Source organism: Hirundo rustica, chromosome 16, assembly GCF_015227805.2.
Source record: "Hirundo rustica isolate bHirRus1 chromosome 16, bHirRus1.pri.v3, whole genome shotgun sequence".
NCBI lineage: Eukaryota > Metazoa > Chordata > Aves > Passeriformes > Hirundinidae > Hirundo > Hirundo rustica.
In genome coordinates, this window is record NC_053465.1 from 4,818,458 (window position 1) to 4,835,459 (window position 17,002).

A 17,002-nucleotide genomic window follows, 5' to 3' on the forward strand; every position below is an offset into this window, starting at 1 on the left:
AGGAAGCTTTGCTTTGTAGCTCCAAAGTCTTGTGGGTGGTGTTTTTTTTTTTTTTTTTTGGTCTTTTTGTGGGGTTGCTTGTTTTTTTTTAATTTCTCCTTACAAATGCAAATTCTCCCTAGGCCTGGGCTTACCATCATAATATTATTAATGAAATGGCACAAAGGCAAATGGCCTATGGAGAGCAAAGGTTTTACATTTGTGAGTTACCCATCTAAATTCAGCCCCATTGCCAGAGAACAGAATTTAACTCCAGAACCATTACATGGAAGAGTTGTCAGAGGCAGATTGGACCTCCATGGTGTTTGTCACTTTTTTTAGTTTAGATAATGGAGAATGTCATAATTTAAGGGCACAGCACAGAAAAATGACTGCAGAGTTGGGAAATGTGAACTTTGGTGAGCATCAACTGTTTTACCAACTGCCTGTATAAAAGCTTTTCATTTATATAAAGTAAATCACCTTCTAAATGATGAGGGAAGGAAGTCTGTGAAAAGTATTACTCCTGCACACATTGCTCTATCAGTAAAAGAGAGCTTAAATCCAACAAGCTGCTATTTGATACTTCTCATAACATCAAATCTGTAATCCTGTCTCCTCTACTTGCACAAAATCTGTTACTTCTATGGAATTTAGAAATTTTTAACCATTTTTAATGCCCTGGTCAGATAATGAACTATAGTTAAATAATTATATACGTGTATATATATTTAACTAATCACCAGCTAACTGTAACTATATCAAAAAAGCTAAATAAGGTAAAATAAATTTTCTGATGTATTTAGGGGCTTGCTTCTCTAAGCATGTACTTATTTCCTCCACAGTACTGGAGATAAATGTGTCCTTAATTTTAAACCGTGTGGACTGTTTGGGAAAGAGCTTCACAGAGTAGAGGGATACATCCAGGACAAGCAGTAAGTGATAAAAGCCTCTTGGTCTTTCTGTTTTTGAGCACTGGGGCATTTCTTTTGCTGGCATAGTGACCACAATGATGTGACTTTAAAGTTGCTAGTAATGTAGTTTGTAACCCAGTTTTGCTCTCTGTGTCAGTATTAAACCCCCTGATTCCAGGATATTAATTTGTAAGCATTATTAGAAAAAACTCTCCAATCCAGGTGTTGGAAATAAAGGGAAAATGCAGAGTAGGTGCAAATGATTTACTGGTGTACAGTCATAATTCCAGTCTTCAGTTTAAAATAATGACAATGTGGTTGTTAGAAGTTTTTAATTAACCCAAACCTGTTTTGTGACTCTGAGTATCTGTATTGTAATTGGCTTTGATGTATCCACGTTCATTTAACAGTGGCAAAAGCATGTGACTGTCATGAGGATCTGTTCTGGAAGGCTGGAATGAGCTGAAACCTTGACTTTGCCTATCAAACATCTGTGTTTTCTAAGAATCACCCATTCTGGGATTCTGTGAAATCCGCAAATAGAAGCATAAAATACAGTGAAGTAGGAAGCTGAGTATTTAATATAGATCAGAATCTGCAAGGCTCAGCTTAGCGGGCTCAATCTGAGGGAAGAGCTCAGTGTCCTTTGCTTTCTCTGCAGCAGGAAGAAGCTGTGTGTGATCTATGGCAAGTGGACAGAGTGTTTGTGGTGCACTGATCCCACCACATATGAGACCTACAAAAAGAGTGAGAAGAGAGGCGGTGAGCAGAAGAAGAAGTCGGTAAGGTGAAGGATTCTTTAGGGAGAAAAGATTCTGAAATGTCAGGAATGAAATCAAAGCATCTTATTTAGGTTAAATGAAGGGTTGAAGCTCATTTGGTAGGAGTTGGATGGGGCAGTGAGAAGGCACTGGGCACTTTGAGCTTTGCAGGCTGTTGTGTGAGCTGCTGGCATGGAAGGGACCCTGTAGGAATGGTGTCTGCTAGAGATTGGTCAAAGAGATCATCAAATATCAACCCCCAAGCTGATGTTGTCCAGTCCTTGAAATGAGGAAAGTGGCTCTACTACTAAATCCAGCAGTAAAAATATTAGGATCTGGGCAGCAAAAAACAGCAATAATTTTGTTTAAGTCAAATATGCTTTTTGGTGATGGAGATGTTCAGAACTTATGATGTAGAGAATCTTTACAATAAAGAGGTCTGGAAACATGCAGGGTTTTTACTACACCTGTAAGCAGTGTCAGGTAAGTTGCTGCCAAAACCTCAGTGTCACGTGGAAAATGGGAAATATTGTATGCTGCAGCAGAGGGCTTTGGGTTCCCTTATATCAACAGTTACTCACTGAAAATGAAAAGTTAAACAGAAGCTAATCACTCTTGATGTTAAGAGGCTCAAGCTTTAAAAGTATTCACATCAGAAGAATCTAGAGCAACAACAGGCCTTGCTTTTGGCTCTGGATTCTGTCATGGTACAGGCTTATATTTGGACTCTTTTTAAAAAAATAATAAGGTTCTGTTCATCTTAAGAAAATCAACTCTTTCCTTCCTTCCTTCCTGTTGAGACTATATTTAGATGGGGAACTGTCTAACAGTAAACCAGATGTTGACATGGAAAGTAGCCTAGAAGTGTCTTTTTAAATAATGAATACTTGAACCAAATGATTGAAATTAAACTTTTAACCATATGGAGTTGTTTTCTAGTGTATAAAACAGGCCCTGTTTAACCTAGTAGGATAATTTTGATTGAAACAAATCAGCCATGTTAGAGAGGGCAGAAAGAAAATAGAAAGGGGGTGGGAGTGAGAAAAACTCTTACTGTCACTCCAGGATGTTATTGCCTCCAACTTCCCTTCTGGTTGTTATGGTTTTAAATGGGTTCTCATGGTGAAATCCTCTAAAAATTCCACAACGCTGCTGTCTGTGTCCTGCAGCAATCAGAGTCTCTCAGATTCTGTGAGCAGCCTCCTGAACCATTGGAGTTTTATATGTGCAGCACAGCAGTGCAGCTGGTAGATAAGAAATGAATTTTGAAGGAAAGTCACTGTATTCATAAACTTAAGGACACAGTCTTCACAGCAAGAAAACTGGCAGTGATAGTTGTGATTGGAGTCTGGATCAGACTGAAATGAGGGCCTGTCTTTTTTTAACCACACATCTGAATGTTTTGCAAATGATGAGGCAATATCCAAAAGCAGGTGTGCCCTGTTTATGACTTAAGAACTAACTTGGGATCTGGTTTAAATTTCAGTCTTGGCTCATTAGCACCTGAAGAAATAATGGTCATGCGAGGTGAAATTAAACTATGGCATAGGATAGAAGGGAAGCTGGAGAAAACACTCCTGAAAGTCATTAATTCACTATTATTACTATTACTGATCTTTTAAAACAGATATTCAAGTTTTACTTAAGTGTTGGGAGACTGTTCAGGGATATCAGGAGCAAGACATGATAAAAATGAGAGGGACTGTATACAGAGTGAGGAAAAGCAAACAGGAGGGATGAGACAGAAGTACAGGAGTGTTCAGTATCTTAAATGTGAACAAATTCTTCAGAATCCTAGATGAAACCATCCAATGTTCCTTTGTTCCTCTGCCAAATGTTATCTGTTTCAGAGTGAAGACGATATTAAATCTGAAAATGATGAGGCTGATGATATGCCAGAGGTTCAAGACACAGTGCAGTTCATACCAGGCAGTAAATTGCTTTGGAGAATAAACTGTAGGCCACCAAACTCATCACAGGTAACTGTTCCAATTAGCCTGTGCCTTGCTCTTGCTGGTGACTTATCCAGGGGAACACAGTGGTCCAGGGAACCTTGTTGCAGTGTCACTCCTTGGCACAGGACCAGGCTCTGGCACTTGTTGCTGCCCTGAAATGACACTCCAGCAAGCTCTGCTTCGGTCCTGTGCTGAAAGCAGCCTTGCTGTGTCTGAGCTGGCACAAGGAATGCATGCCCCAAGTGCAGCTGGGAATCTGGAGACTTAGGCTAACCTCTCTGGGAGGTCCTTGCACCGAGTGGCTAAAATATGGATACACATTCCCTTCTGCTGGCCTTGCTGTTCCAGGACAAGCTGCCACAGGGTGCAGTAACTGGACAGCTGGATATTAATTTCCATCGTTTCAGGAAGAATTTTTGGTCTTTTTGGTGTGGGTGGTTTTGTTTTGTTTTGCTTTTTCCTAAAAATCATGATGTTACATATCATTATCGTAGAAAATCTGTCTTAATCCTCACAAGCAAAGACTGCTTGAAAAATAAAAGCTGTGATTTCTATCCCCATCTGCCCTTTCTTGTTCCTCCCCTCCAATAAAAAAATCTAGCTGGTGTTGTATGAACCTAATCTTGCCTTCAGGGCAGCCAGTTAGGGGTTTGACTCAGCAATTTCTCTTGGAAGTTTAGTTGTATCCATTCATTGTAGGGAAGCCAGCAGTGCTTTGCTGCAATAACTTGTGTGTTCCCTTCAACTTGCTTTTCAGATGTACAATTTCACCAGTTTTGCTGTGAGCCTCAATGAGCTGGAAAAGGGCATGGAAGCGATATTGGCTCCCACAGACTGCCGGCTACGTCCGGATATCAGGAACATGGAGAACGGGAACATGGGTATGTGTTTGCTGCAGGAAATTCTTGCACATTGAGTGAGTTTTGGGAGGGATGGCTGAAGGGACATCGATGCAGGAGACAGTCTTCAGTTTCTCATTCCCAGAGCAGCCCTAACTCCTTTTCATCCTGTGCACTGAACATGCTTTTGAACAGTGTATGATGTCTGTTTTCTCCCAGAAAAGCCTGGGGGGGCAGTTGCATCCCAAATTGATCCCAGGGCTGCTATCCTGTGTTAGGGTGTGTTTGCATGTTTGCTAGCTTGGGAGGAGCTGCAGACGTGCTCCAGTTGCTCTGGAGTTTGTCTGGGGAGACATGTGGTGAGCAGACGTGCTGTGCTGCCCTGGTGTTTGTCGGAGGAAACACACAGTCAAATAGTGAAAAAAATCACTCTCTCTGTTATGCCTAATCTGAGTTCTTCCCTGCTGTCTCAGTGCGATGCTTTTGAGAGATAAAACATCAACATTTCATTGGATTCAGCTCTGTGTTTGTAGCAGCAACTTTTCTGAGATGAGTTTAAGTTGTTGTTTGTAAAGACTGTGTACAGCAAATGCTTTCTTGTGCTTAAATGAATTCTGTTTCATTTCTCTGGTCTTTCCTGTGTTTTCTGGTTTTTTGTTTCTTTTTTGCTAAATTACCAATTTCTCTTGAAACATTGGCTAGACGTGGCAAGCAAAGAGAAGGAGAGATTAGAAGAGAAACAAAGAGCTGCTCGCAAGGAGCGTGCAAAAGACGAGGTGGAGTGGCACACACGGTAAGGAGCAAGGAAGGAGGAATTTGTTTAAGCTTGGAATGGTTGGGTACACTGCTTAAATTGTTTTTATTCAGGACAGCAGATATCTGGTTGCTTCCATGACAGCACAATTTTTAGTGTCATTTAAAGCATTGCTGAGTCAACAATTAAGTATGCAGCTAGAAGCCAAAATTGCTAATAAGTCTGTCCTGGACAAATTATCTAATAATAAATGCTGAAATCTGTCATAATTAACTACTGTGGTAATGCTGGGGTTTTTTTTTGTTTTTTTTTTTTTTTTAAACCTACAGAGGTAATTTTTTTGTTAGAAAGAATGTTAAAATGTTAAGTGTCATCTTTCCTTCAACCAATTCCTGTACAGCTTTTGGTAGTTGAGCAAGACATTGTGGCCCTCTAAGGCCTTTTATTTTCACACTCTTTGGATTTCTTGGCTTGGATTCTTCAGAAACTGCTTTTTTGATTGCATATTCAAGGGATTTCTGAGTCACAGAGTGCATCAGGGAGCGATGTGTGACTTGGCTGCTGCTCCCACAGGGTGCTTTTCACAGCTGCCAGTGCCGTGCAGTCAAGTGTGTGCTCATGGCCAGTCGCTGCAGTTACTTCCTTCAAAGGCAAGAACTTTGGGATGCTCCGTGATTTTATGAGATTCAGAAGAGAAAAGCATTCTTTTCCCAAAGCGTGGAGGAGTAGCTACAGATTAATTCCAGTTAATGCCTTGAAAAATCTCTTCCAGGGAATATAAAATTTGTTTAGTTAATGTGGCTAAAAAGTGAGCAGCTGTTGATGTTCTGTCCCAAACCAAGACAAGGGCACAGCTCCATAGAACAGAAACTGTTTCCTCTTGGGACAGATTTCCAGAAATGATTGTGTAACTGATTTGGCATTCTTTTAAAGTAAAAATTAATATATATATAATCTGGAGTATCAATGTTACTTTTACTTGGAATAGGACAGAAATTTTAAAATCCATTTCGTACTCCTTGACTTGATGCTAAAATAAAAGGTGCTCTGCAAGGTGGTGATAATTGTGTAGGAAGTTCAAGGATTTTCATGTTCAGAATATCTCCTGAGAATTATATTTATAAGAAATACCGTGTATTTTTAGAACTTTCAGTGAAAGAAGCAACAGTAGGGTTTTTTCCCTGTTAATAACTGTTCATTCTGTTTGCTTTTTTCGTTTCTCTCCTTTTTCTTTTTTGTGTTACAGATGGTTTCATCAAGGCACTAACCCATACACTGGGACTCCAGATTGGCTGTACTCAGGTGGCTATTTTGATAGAAATTTCTCAGACTGTCCAGACATATACTGAAATTCCAGAACCAATTGCTCATCTCATCCGGACATCTAGTTACTAGATTTCATTCCAAGCCAGTTACTCTGGTTTTGTTGATAGCAAAAACCAGCTTTTCTAAGTAAATTTTAACAGAGAGTCTATCAGTCAACAATCAATGATTTAATTATCACTAATGTCGGATTGCCAAATATTTAAATACTGTTGCGCTCATTCCATAAAATTGCACCTGAAATCATCAAGTTTTCACTAATTTTCAGAGGGACCTTTGGTTCTCCATTTCCTCCCCTAGTTTCTCTGGCAGGAGGATACTCTGTATCCGTAGAGCACATAACATCCTTGAAAACTACTTCAATAAAATAGCGATAATATCCTTGTTACTTAGTACAATAGTGAAGAAGCTGAAGTTTTTGGCACTCGGGAGCAGGGATGAAAAACCAACGTGGCACCAACAGGATCAAACCCCGTCCTGTCACACTCCCTGTACTGTATGTAGCATTCCCTGGGGACGGGAGCTGCCGGCCCCCCCTCAACAATTCCATACCTGAGAGACTCGGGACACAAAACCCAGCCCGAGCCTCTCGCACTGTAGTTGTCTGTTACAGAGTCTTCACAACTTTGGGACACTGTGAGCATTAAACTGTATACCTGTGATAAATCCCATAGAGCATACATTAGGAGAAGGGAAGGGCACACGCAAAATGTGCTTTTCCTGAGGTCAAATGCTGTTCTTATCATAGGAGAAGCTTTGGAAGCAATAGCAGGATTATCGAGGTGGTTCCAATGTACAATATATTGCTTGCTCCCACTTGGAGGCTTAACTCTTCTGCACTACCTTTGGCAGCTTTGGCACTGTGTATGCTTCTAGACTAAACTTCCCTTTGGAAGCACTTCCGTGTGTGTGTGTATCCACACTGGTTCATGTTTTGGGGAAGTTTTGGTTTGCATGTTTCTCATTATTAGGTCATGTCTGTTTTGTATGTCGTGAAAAAGCAGAATCAATTTAAAGCTTTGGCAGAGTTATACCTATTACAAGTTTCCTGTGAGCACGTGATGTCAAAAAGTGGGATTTTTTTTTTTATTTTTTTTTTTTTTTGTTCCATATCAAACCATCAAAGCCGTTATAATACTGGAAATAACCAATTACTGAACTGATGCATTCATTGTCTTTCAAGTGGTACATTTCAGGGGCCAGGGTGGGCAGAGAGGCTTGAAAAATTAGGTCCGGTAATTAAAACTAATCCTAATGTTGCTGCTTCTTTTATGAATGTTTTTAATTGAGTAACCAGGCAAAAATGGAGAGCGGCTGTGCTGCTGTGAAGTTTACAGTAATTTAGACATTGTTGGTGTTAAGTGCCAGCAACATGAAGAGTTCAAGAAAGAACTGGTCTGATTTGTGTCCAAAACATCTGTGATTTCATCCAGAAGGTAGATTTTTGAAGTGTTTCTCTCTCAGCCACAGGATTAAAAAGCAAAAGAAAATTAACATATTCATAGAGAAATTCTTCCATCAAATCATGTGTAAACAATTAGATTAAATTTTGGGGAAATTTAGTTGTCTTCATTGGAAAAAAAAAGAGAAGCTGTAAAATTCAAGGCAGTAAGGAAGGGCACAATCTGACTCTTGTTCATGACAACTTGATTCTGTTGCCAAAATTTGTACTTTGTGTTGATGGAAGTCCTCAGAACTTGAGCTGGACTTAGTGGCACAGTGGGATTGTGTTTGTTCCTAGTACAGGCACAGACACTTCTGAAAAGACACTGCTGATCCACATGGAACAGCATGAAAATAGTTTTGATAAAAAAAACCTGAGCTTCAACAAGTGTCAGGCGCTGTTAACCCCTTTCCAGGTGTGCTGCCTGTGCCATAGGGAATTCTTTGTTAGGTGGGGATTGAAAGGAGTCACATATTAGACCAGTGGGAGTTTAAAACTCGCTTTAACTACGTAGTATGTTCAATGCTGGAGTGATGTTTTTAAAACAATGTATATAAATAGAAATTGCCTGAATGGAAAAAAACTACAGATCTTCTGTTTCTAAGAGGAGGTGTGCAGGTTAGCATTCCTTTTGTCTAAGGCAGGATTTAAAATTCAAAGACCTAAAGCCTTGTCATTATGTGAAAGCCTGAAACAATTGTACCGTGTTTAATCCAAACTTCAGTATAGAATCTTCACGGGATATAAAAAGAAACTGGGAACATTTCCAGTATAAGAGCACTTCATTAGTTACATCTTCACCCCCGTCTCCCCTTCCTTTAGTCTGAAGTTTCAGTAAAATTTGAGATGAGTTCCAAACCCTTTCTTCTAATTTATTGTTCTTCATTGGCAACACTTTCAGAACCCTTTTCCCTGCGCTGCCAACACGGCTCTGCTTGGCCAGCCCTGGCATTCTTAATGCTCTCAAAGTCCAAAAGTTTTTACTTTTGATGCAGATCTCGCCTCAGTAGTTTACGTGTCAAAACATTAATAACTTTGCACCTTTTGAAAGAATGTCACTTTTATAACTTGATTAAACACTGTATATAAGATAACTGTGTTAGTATATGTTAATACAGCTACATAGAGAAACCAGCTAGAAAGAAATTATAATAAATACTTAATAAATACCCTTTGGGCCTCTGGATGGTGATAGAGATTTTTGTGAGACCCGTACAGAGCCGCTGGTGGAGGGGGCAGGAGAACTCTGGCTTTGCTCAGCCAGCTCTGGGGCTGAACCTTGATTTCATTGTGATGTTCACTGGACAAAGATGATTTAAATTGGAGCTTTGGACCCCTGCAGCCCTGGGTGGAGGTGTCCAGCCGTGGTGGACTCTGTTGCTCAGCACCTTTGCCCTGCAGTCCGTGGGGTGGTGGGGGTGCAGGACAGCGAGGGCTGTGCAATGCTGCTGGGTCCGAATCCTGCAGTGGCCGGGAACTGGCAGTGGGAAGAACCTTGGGGAAGCTCCCAGCACTGAGACCTCACGTTGGTGTGGTGATGGAGGGGCCAGGTGTGAGCTGGAGCTGGGGAGAGAGTGGACTTCTGGTAAAAAATGTTACAGATGTGAAAGGTAATTTTGTAGTTGCTGTATAACGTTTGTATCTTGGAGGTGACATCCTGCGGTAAATGCGGAGCAGCTTTTCACACATCCAGCATTTATAGAACTCCTGTCACCCGGATTGACGAGGACAGGAACCATGTATCCTGGATCACTCAGAGAAGTAATGAGAACGATTTATTATTTTTTAATAATTAAGAACAATTTCCCAGTAAACTTTTTGCCCAAAACCACTTTTAAAAAACAAACCAAAGACTCTTCCCCCAGCGGTGCTGCTGGGAACACAGCTGTGTTAGCCAGGCCGCACACCGCCTGCTCCTTGAAAACACCTGCGATTTGGGTCAAGGGGAAATAACTGAAATGCTGTGAGGTAACCCGGGCTTTGGCCACGGGCCCGGCGTGCTTTCGCAGGTTTTATTTTTTTGTAACCAGCCGAAGGTGTTGGAGACGCGCTGGCCCTGGGCTGCGCTTGGCTGAGGGCTGGGATGGGGGCTCGGGGGTCATGAGGGTTTGGGGGGGTGAGGGGGGAGCGCCGCCATGTTCCGTGACACAGCAGGGGCGCCTCGCCCCGCCCCCTTGGATTGACAGCCGCGCCAGCCAATAGCGCGGAGCCGCGGCGGCGCGCGCCCCGCGCGGGGCGGGGTTCCGGCGCGCCGCGCAGGAAGAGCTGAGGCGGCGGCGGCGGAGGAGGAGGAGGAGGAGGAGGCTGAAGGTACCGGCCGGGACCCGCCGCGGCACCCCCGGCACCGCGCGCCCAGCGGCGGCCGGGCTGGGAGTCCCCGGTCGTGGGGAAGCCGGGGGGAAGGCGGCACGGCGGCTTCGGGGGCCCGCAGAAGATCGCGGCCTCTGGGCGGGCGGCGGGGGGTGCCCGGGCCGGGCCGCGAACCCCCCTGTCCCGACTCGGCCCTGACTGTTGCCCAGCCCGGCTGGCCGGGCCGTGAGCGCAGCGCGGCCCCGGGAACAGCCGCACAGTCCCGCGGGGCCGGCCGGGCCCGGCATCGCCGCCGGGCCCGGGGTCGGTCAGTGCGGGAGGGGGGCCGGGGGGCCGCCGTGAGGGGTGACCGTGAGGGTCCGTGGAGCACGGGGCAGGCCGTGGGGCTCTGCGGGGGTGCTGGAGCCGCGGCCTGAAGCGGCAGGGCTTCCTGCTTTGAGCCGCAGTTCGAACTGAAGAAGGAAACGCCGGAGGACGGTGGCTTAATTTTTAAGCGCCTCAGCACACAGGCTGTCCTTTATTAGTAGAGGACTGTAGAGCCTCCTGTCTTCAGCCAGGGTTCTGCTTTAGCTCAGTTGAATCGCTCTGGAATTCTCCAGGCGGGAGGACAGGTTGCTTTTGTGAAGCCACCTGGTAAAGGTTGAAACTTGATATGGGAAGGTTTCTCATCACACCTGCTGCTCCCTCTCTTTGCAGGATGTCTTCAGGTGCATTATTTCCAAGCCTGGTGCCAGGCTCTCGTGGCTCCTCGAGCAAATACCTGGTGGAATTTCGGGCAGGGAAGATGTCCCTGAAAGGCAGCACTGTAACTCCAGACAAGAGAAAAGGCCTTGTTTACATCCAGCAAACTGATGATTCCCTCATTCACTTCTGCTGGAAGGACAGGACTTCGGGCAACGTGGAGGATGTGAGTATGAGCTTGTGTTTCAGTGCCGAGGTGTTGTGTCATGTTCTGATCTGCTTGCACTGCGGAAAGAGCTCCTCCAGGACAAATTAGGGTGACAATGTCACTGACAGGCCTGCACTCCCACATCCTCTCTGCTCTCAGGAGCAGATGGAAGAAAGTTTGTGGAGGAAGGTGGAAGGATTTGGGAGGTGAAAAGGAATATTGATGTATTTTCTCAAACATTTGTTTCTCCTGACACACTTTCCAGGATTTGATTATTTTTCCTGATGACTGTGAGTTCAAGAGAGTCCCACAGTGCACCACGGGCCGTGTGTATGTATTGAAGTTCAAGGCAGGATCAAAACGACTCTTCTTCTGGATGCAGGTTTGTGGGAAGCCAATGACAAAGGTCTTGGATCAGAATACCCCCAGTGTGACTCATACCAAGAGCAATTCTCTTGCAGGAGCCAAAGACAGACAAGGATGAGGAGCACTGCCGTAAGGTGAATGAATATCTCAACAATCCCCCCATGCCAGGGGCATTGGGTGGGAATGCCAGCGGCGGCCACGAGCTCTCAGCACTAGGAGGTACAGTCCATTCTCTGCTCCTTCATGTCTGAGGCTTTTTTTTGTTTGTTTGTTTTTAATTTATGTCTAGGCTAAGCCCCTAGAGTTCTCTAGGAAGAAATCCCTGATGGCTGTGGAGGGTGAGCTGGGGACAATGTAATTACCAGAAGCATAAACATGCTTTTAGCAGAATAAAATGTGCTGTTAAAATAGGTGTAGGGTGAAAGCTAAGACTGCCAGGAGAAGTCTCTTTGTTTGCAGTAGATTCTCTGGAGTCTTACCTCTTTATGAAGCCAAGTTACATTTATCTTTTATGAAGATCATGAATCAGTAAACACTTGAAACTGTTTTTCCATACACAATGTGATACCAATTAATCTCCTGCCGTTTGAGCCGGAGTGCTGTGAAAAAAAACTATGTGAATATGTTGTGTTTCAGAATGTTTTTGTTTTTAGGTGAGGGTGGCTTGCAAAGCCTTCTTGGAAACATGAGCCATAACCAGCTCATGCAGCTGATCGGACCAACGGGCTTAGGAGGACTTGGTAAAATGCTTTAATATCTTTATGCCAAAATGGTATTGTCTCCTGCCAGGTTACATCTTACCTGACAATATTTTCAAGTAGTGCTATTGATCTCAATAGTGCTTCCTTCATGTGAGAAGGTGAGGCCCTGCCTCAGAGATGAGCTCAGGGACGGAAAAAGGGTACCATATTCTCCACAGCACTCATCTCAGGGCTTGATCTGCAAGGAACCATGGTTCTGCTCCTTGCTGCACTGAATCTTCTGCTTTTTTTTTTTTTTTTTTCCTTGTTTTTTTCTAATCCTTCTTCTTCTTCCTAAATATTCACTGGAGCAAGGGCTAAAAAACAGTGGTTTGTTCCTGGTGAATATGCTGGTTACCAAGCTGTGGAGTTGCTTATGTTGTCTCTGATTCAGTGAATATTTGTGTGCAAAGTAGAAAGAGTTCGAGAGGAAGGTTGGGAGTGTTCCCACCCTGCAACATTCCCCAGTTAGAGAGGCAAGGCTCAGGGCAGGTCTCTCTCTCCTGGGCAGCCCTGGGGAGTGCTGGAATCTCTGGTTCCTGAAGGGGCTGAAGGCTGTCTTGGAGTCCCTGCTGTGGTCTGTTCTCAATGCTATCCATGCTCCAGGAGCATTTTCTGACAGGTCAGCCCCTTGAGTGCAAATAGGCAAAGGAACACAGATGGCAGTGACAGAGGTTCTGTGCTTAAGCTCAGAACTCCATTTTTGTGGATCTAGCTGGTGTCTTTTTAGCTTCGGATGCAAGTCTCATACTGGTGGGATGTTCAGATGCAAATTTCATGTTAGTGTTGGAAAAATCTGGCCTTTTTAGGATGTGTTTGGAAAAGATCTTCCTCTTGAAGCTTCAGGTAATCCTGAGACTGTCCTCCTTTTCTCAGCGCTTTTCCTCAGCAATTCTTCTTTCCGTGCATTTACATCCAGCCATAAGCCAGATTGACATGTAACAGAAAGAGAACCATCTGCTTGCTGCTGCAAACAGTGGTTGTGGTGAATCCCTGGGGATCGTTTCCCCTGGGAGTGTCGTCTTCTTCACATCTGGTTTGCATCTCTTGGGGCTCTGCAGAGCTCTAAAGGAGCTCTCTTGCTCCTGGGTCACTTTTACCGTGAAATGGAGTGGGGCATTGTGTGGTGCAGGCAGGTGAGCTGTGCCTGCTGCTGGGGAAGCTCTGGGATGTGTGACAGGAAGTGTTGGTTCCATGGGATTGGTGCTGTACAAGGAGGGACTGGCAGGGCTCGCTCTGACCCACAGGGTCTGCAGCTGCTGTTGGCTACGGGTTTGCTCACAGAGCGCTGTTCTGTCCTCTGTTCCCGGGTGCTCCCAGAGGTGGGTGAGAAATGCAGGTGCTTTGTGCGTGTAATCAGGAACTGCTGATGGGAAATGGAGTGTTTGGCTGCTGTGGCTCAAAGGAGTTGTAGGGGAACAGTCGAGCCCCTGACAACTGCGGGGGCCAGCAGCCAGGCCTTCTCCCAGCTGAGGTTCTTTACCCTTCGATAAGTCCTTGGTAGCTGGGATGTGTGATTGAGGAAGTTGGTTCTGGTTTCTTTGGCATTGGGGTGTTGGTTTCCTGCAGGCTGCTCCCCTGAGAGCGCTTGGTGTGTGGAGCTGTCCTTTGTCTGTAAGAGCTTGGCTGGTTCTGTTTCTGCATCTCTGTGTTAGGTTTGAAGCTGCAAACCCCTGGTCTGTGAGGAGAGAGTGGTGGTGACTCAAAGGCGCTTCTGGGATCTTCTGCTGAGGGCCTTCGTTTTAAAGTTCTTAGAAAAGTTGGATTTTTGGTGTAGCAGATAAGAGGAGAGGGCTGTGTTACGATGATGTGTGTACAGCACAAACCTCAGTAACTTCATCCTCGTGTACACCTAGAAATTGAGTCATTTCTGAGATGTTCAGCTCTCTAATGGGGATGCGAGATCAGAAAAGAAGATTCTGTTAATTTACAGAAGGGCATGGGAGGGTGGCTTGGGCTCTTTCACCCCCTCCTCTATTTTAGCAAATAAAACCTTTCAGGTAGAAGATCAGCCTCTCCAGAGAAGAGAGGTGCAGAAAACCTGAAGAAATAAATGTCTAAACCTGTTCTTCTTTTATGTTTACGGAAGGTGGGCTGGGCGCACTGACGGGGCCTGGGCTGGCCAGTCTGCTCGGGAGTGGGGGACCCCCAACCAGCAGCTCATCATCAAGGTAGGAGGCCTGGCCTATTGTAATGTGAACTTGCCACTGCTGTGGGAGGAATCACGGCTTAGTGAATGGGGAATATGGTGGGAATCAAGGCTGCTTATTACCTCTCTAAAATGAGGTAGGAGTTTTTCATATTGTAAGGATTTGAAAAGAAGCTTTTCAGAATACAAGAGGTTTTTTGCAGGGCATTAATTATCCTAATTATCTTGCCCAGCTCTCGCAGCCAGTCGGCTGCAGTGACTCCATCTTCCACCACTTCTTCCACCCGTGTAACGCCTGCCCCGTCCGTTCCTGCGGCTGCCTCCGGGACCAGTCCCAGCCCCGTTCCCAGCTCGGGGAATGGAACCAGCTCAGCCACCAGCCCGACCCAGCCCATTCAACTGAGTGACCTTCAGAACATTTTAGCTACTATGAATGTGCCATCTGGAGCAGGAGGACAGCAAGGTAACAGTGCTCTCACCAGGCAGCTGCTGGATCCAGAGGTCCTTTGGAGCTGTTTTACTGTCCTGTCCTATTCCACATTGGTTTGAAAGGTCTCTTAACTTACTGTTCCTGTTTTTTGGTGTGGTGTTTCGTTTTGTTTTTAATTTCAGTGCTGTTTTTGACTGCTTCAGGAGGCTTCTTATTCTCACTTCAAAATTGAGAGGAAGAAAAAACGGTGGCAGTGTGCTAATAAGTTTCAGTACTCTGACCCTGACTAGATAATTTGATTTATGTGACAAAAACATGGGGTTTGGGGTGTAGTCTAATGGCCAACCGTTTGTTTTCTCCCAGTGGACCTGGCAGCTGTTCTGACTCCCGAGATCATGGCTCCCATCCTGGCCAACGCTGAAGTTCAGGAGCGATTGATGCCTTACCTTCCCTCAGGGGAATCCCTGCCACAGACTGCGGAAGAGATCCAGAACACCCTGACGTCTCCTCAGTTCCAGCAGGTAGATGCTGGCTCTGGGGGAAAGTGCACTTCTCCTTCCCGTCCTCCTGATGCACCTTGCCCCGCTTTTCCAGGTTCCTGGCGCTGTTCAGAGTGGGAAGTTGCTCAGTAGAAGTGGAAAGGAGGAGGGACATGGTTTAATAGAGCACTAGTTCTTCCTGCAGTCGCTCAAGGGCAGAATGATTTTTACTTTTTCTTTTGGTGTTGGGCTTTACCTTTCTCTTTACTGTAAGTGCTCCCTGGCAAATGATAGTAGTAGCAAATTTATTATTCCCTTTCACCCAATGGCTCCTTAAAGGTAATTTCAGATGACTGAAGGGAGGAGATGCTCATGGTTACTACACTATATCCCTTGAAACACCAGTCCTTAATTGCAGGACACTGTGTGATAAAAGCTGTTGTCTTACAGACCAATCTGAACTAGTAATTTACACCAATTGATTGAAATTTGTCAATTCGCAAAATTTCAGTAGCTTAAATGACTGTTTTAGATTAAACTGTAGCAACTTCCATGCCGACAAAAGGAAGTGAAGGACATAGAATTGGTGATTATTTTTTTGCATATCTGTTCCCAAGCCCTGCCTGGACAGGACTGCTCTCCTCCTGGGGTTACTGCTGCAGGAATGTGATGCAAACATTTTTTTTTTTACGCTGTTGACTCCAATCCACAGGCTTTGAGCATGTTCAGTGCTGCTTTAGCTTCAGGACAGCTGGGCCCACTCATGAGCCAGTTTGGGCTACCTGCAGAGGCAGTAGATGCAGCAAATAAAGGCGGTGAGTGCTGGTGCTGGTGGGAGCAGGAGAGAGGGGGCTGTTGGGGGTGTTGGCACTGCACACGACCACTCTGTGGGGTGTAAGATCAGCTTCTCTCCTTCCCTGAGTGTCTTGAGTCTGCAAGCTGACTCTTGCACTGGTGTTTACAAGGAACAGGCTGGTGGGACAGGTGTTCCCAGCAGACAGAGTGAGGTGTGATGTGCAGTGAGAGAAGCTGGGGTTCTGCAGAGAGGTGTTGGCTTTGTTTTCTTGCTAGAAACGCAAAAGACTCTGGAGGTGTAACAGTCACCTTGAAAGGAATGCCTTTCTTGTGGGAGTCTATAATGATTCACCTGCAATCCGTGAACACAGGGCCAGCTCTGGTGGTGGGGTGTCCCTTTTCCCCAATGAGCTTTTAGCATCCCTCCCATTACTGCAAGAATTCTGGTCTTAGGATGTCTATGCACCATTAAAGTGCATAAAATGCTCTGTCAGAGAGATCTGGATGTGTGTTATTATTGTTTAAAATTTTCCTCCCTGCTACTTCTTAATAAAGCAACTGTTTGCTTTCTAAGTGATGAAACTTTAACCTTGTGTGGACAACGAGTTCCAGCCCAGGAAATGCAGTAACTTATGTGTTTAACTTCTAGATGTAGAAGCCTTTGCCAAAGCCATGCAGAACAGTGTCAAGTCAGACCAAAAGGAAGGAGACTCTAAGGACAAGAAAGATGAAGAGGAAGATATGAGTTTAGATTAAGTTATTTGCTCTTCCTTACAGATATTCCTAGATACTAACTTAAGCAACTGCAGTAGGATTACTAACTTCATATTATGCTTATATAAATCTACAAATAAAGGAATTTTCTTTATCTGCCA

The 17,002-nt window shown here is 44.7% G+C and overlaps 2 protein-coding genes across 5 annotated transcripts in view; both read left to right on the forward strand.

Annotated features, from left to right (window-relative positions):
- OSBPL2 (oxysterol binding protein like 2) overlaps window positions 1-9,153 on the forward strand; it is a 34,196-nt gene extending 25,043 nt beyond the window's left edge. For both annotated transcript variants that reach the window (XM_040079699.2, XM_040079700.1), the window contains exons 10-15: window positions 825-914; window positions 1,555-1,675; window positions 3,505-3,633; window positions 4,367-4,490; window positions 5,151-5,241; window positions 6,449-9,153. In XM_040079699.2, the coding sequence (XP_039935633.1) occupies window positions 825-914; window positions 1,555-1,675; window positions 3,505-3,633; window positions 4,367-4,490; window positions 5,151-5,241; window positions 6,449-6,551 (658 nt within the window). In that variant the 3' untranslated portion in view covers window positions 6,552-9,153. The remainder of the gene's footprint in view (window positions 1-824; window positions 915-1,554; window positions 1,676-3,504; window positions 3,634-4,366; window positions 4,491-5,150; window positions 5,242-6,448) is intronic.
- Window positions 9,154-10,204: 1,051 nt separating this feature from the next.
- ADRM1 (ADRM1 26S proteasome ubiquitin receptor) lies at window positions 10,205-17,002 on the forward strand. Of its 3 annotated transcripts, XM_040079702.2 has the most exons (10): window positions 10,205-10,279; window positions 10,976-11,186; window positions 11,434-11,550; window positions 11,630-11,753; window positions 12,188-12,274; window positions 14,364-14,445; window positions 14,657-14,886; window positions 15,217-15,374; window positions 16,045-16,147; window positions 16,777-17,002. In XM_040079702.2, exons 2-10 carry the CDS (start codon window positions 10,977-10,979, stop codon window positions 16,881-16,883), a joined length of 1,218 nt encoding a protein of 405 aa, XP_039935636.1. In that variant the 5' UTR covers window positions 10,205-10,279; window position 10,976; the 3' UTR covers window positions 16,884-17,002. The 3 variants fall into 3 exon arrangements, with proteins under 3 accessions (XP_039935636.1, XP_039935637.1, XP_058278695.1); XM_040079703.2 differs by lacking the exon at window positions 12,188-12,274; XM_058422712.1 differs by lacking the exon at window positions 10,205-10,279 and having other exon boundaries at window positions 10,972-11,186.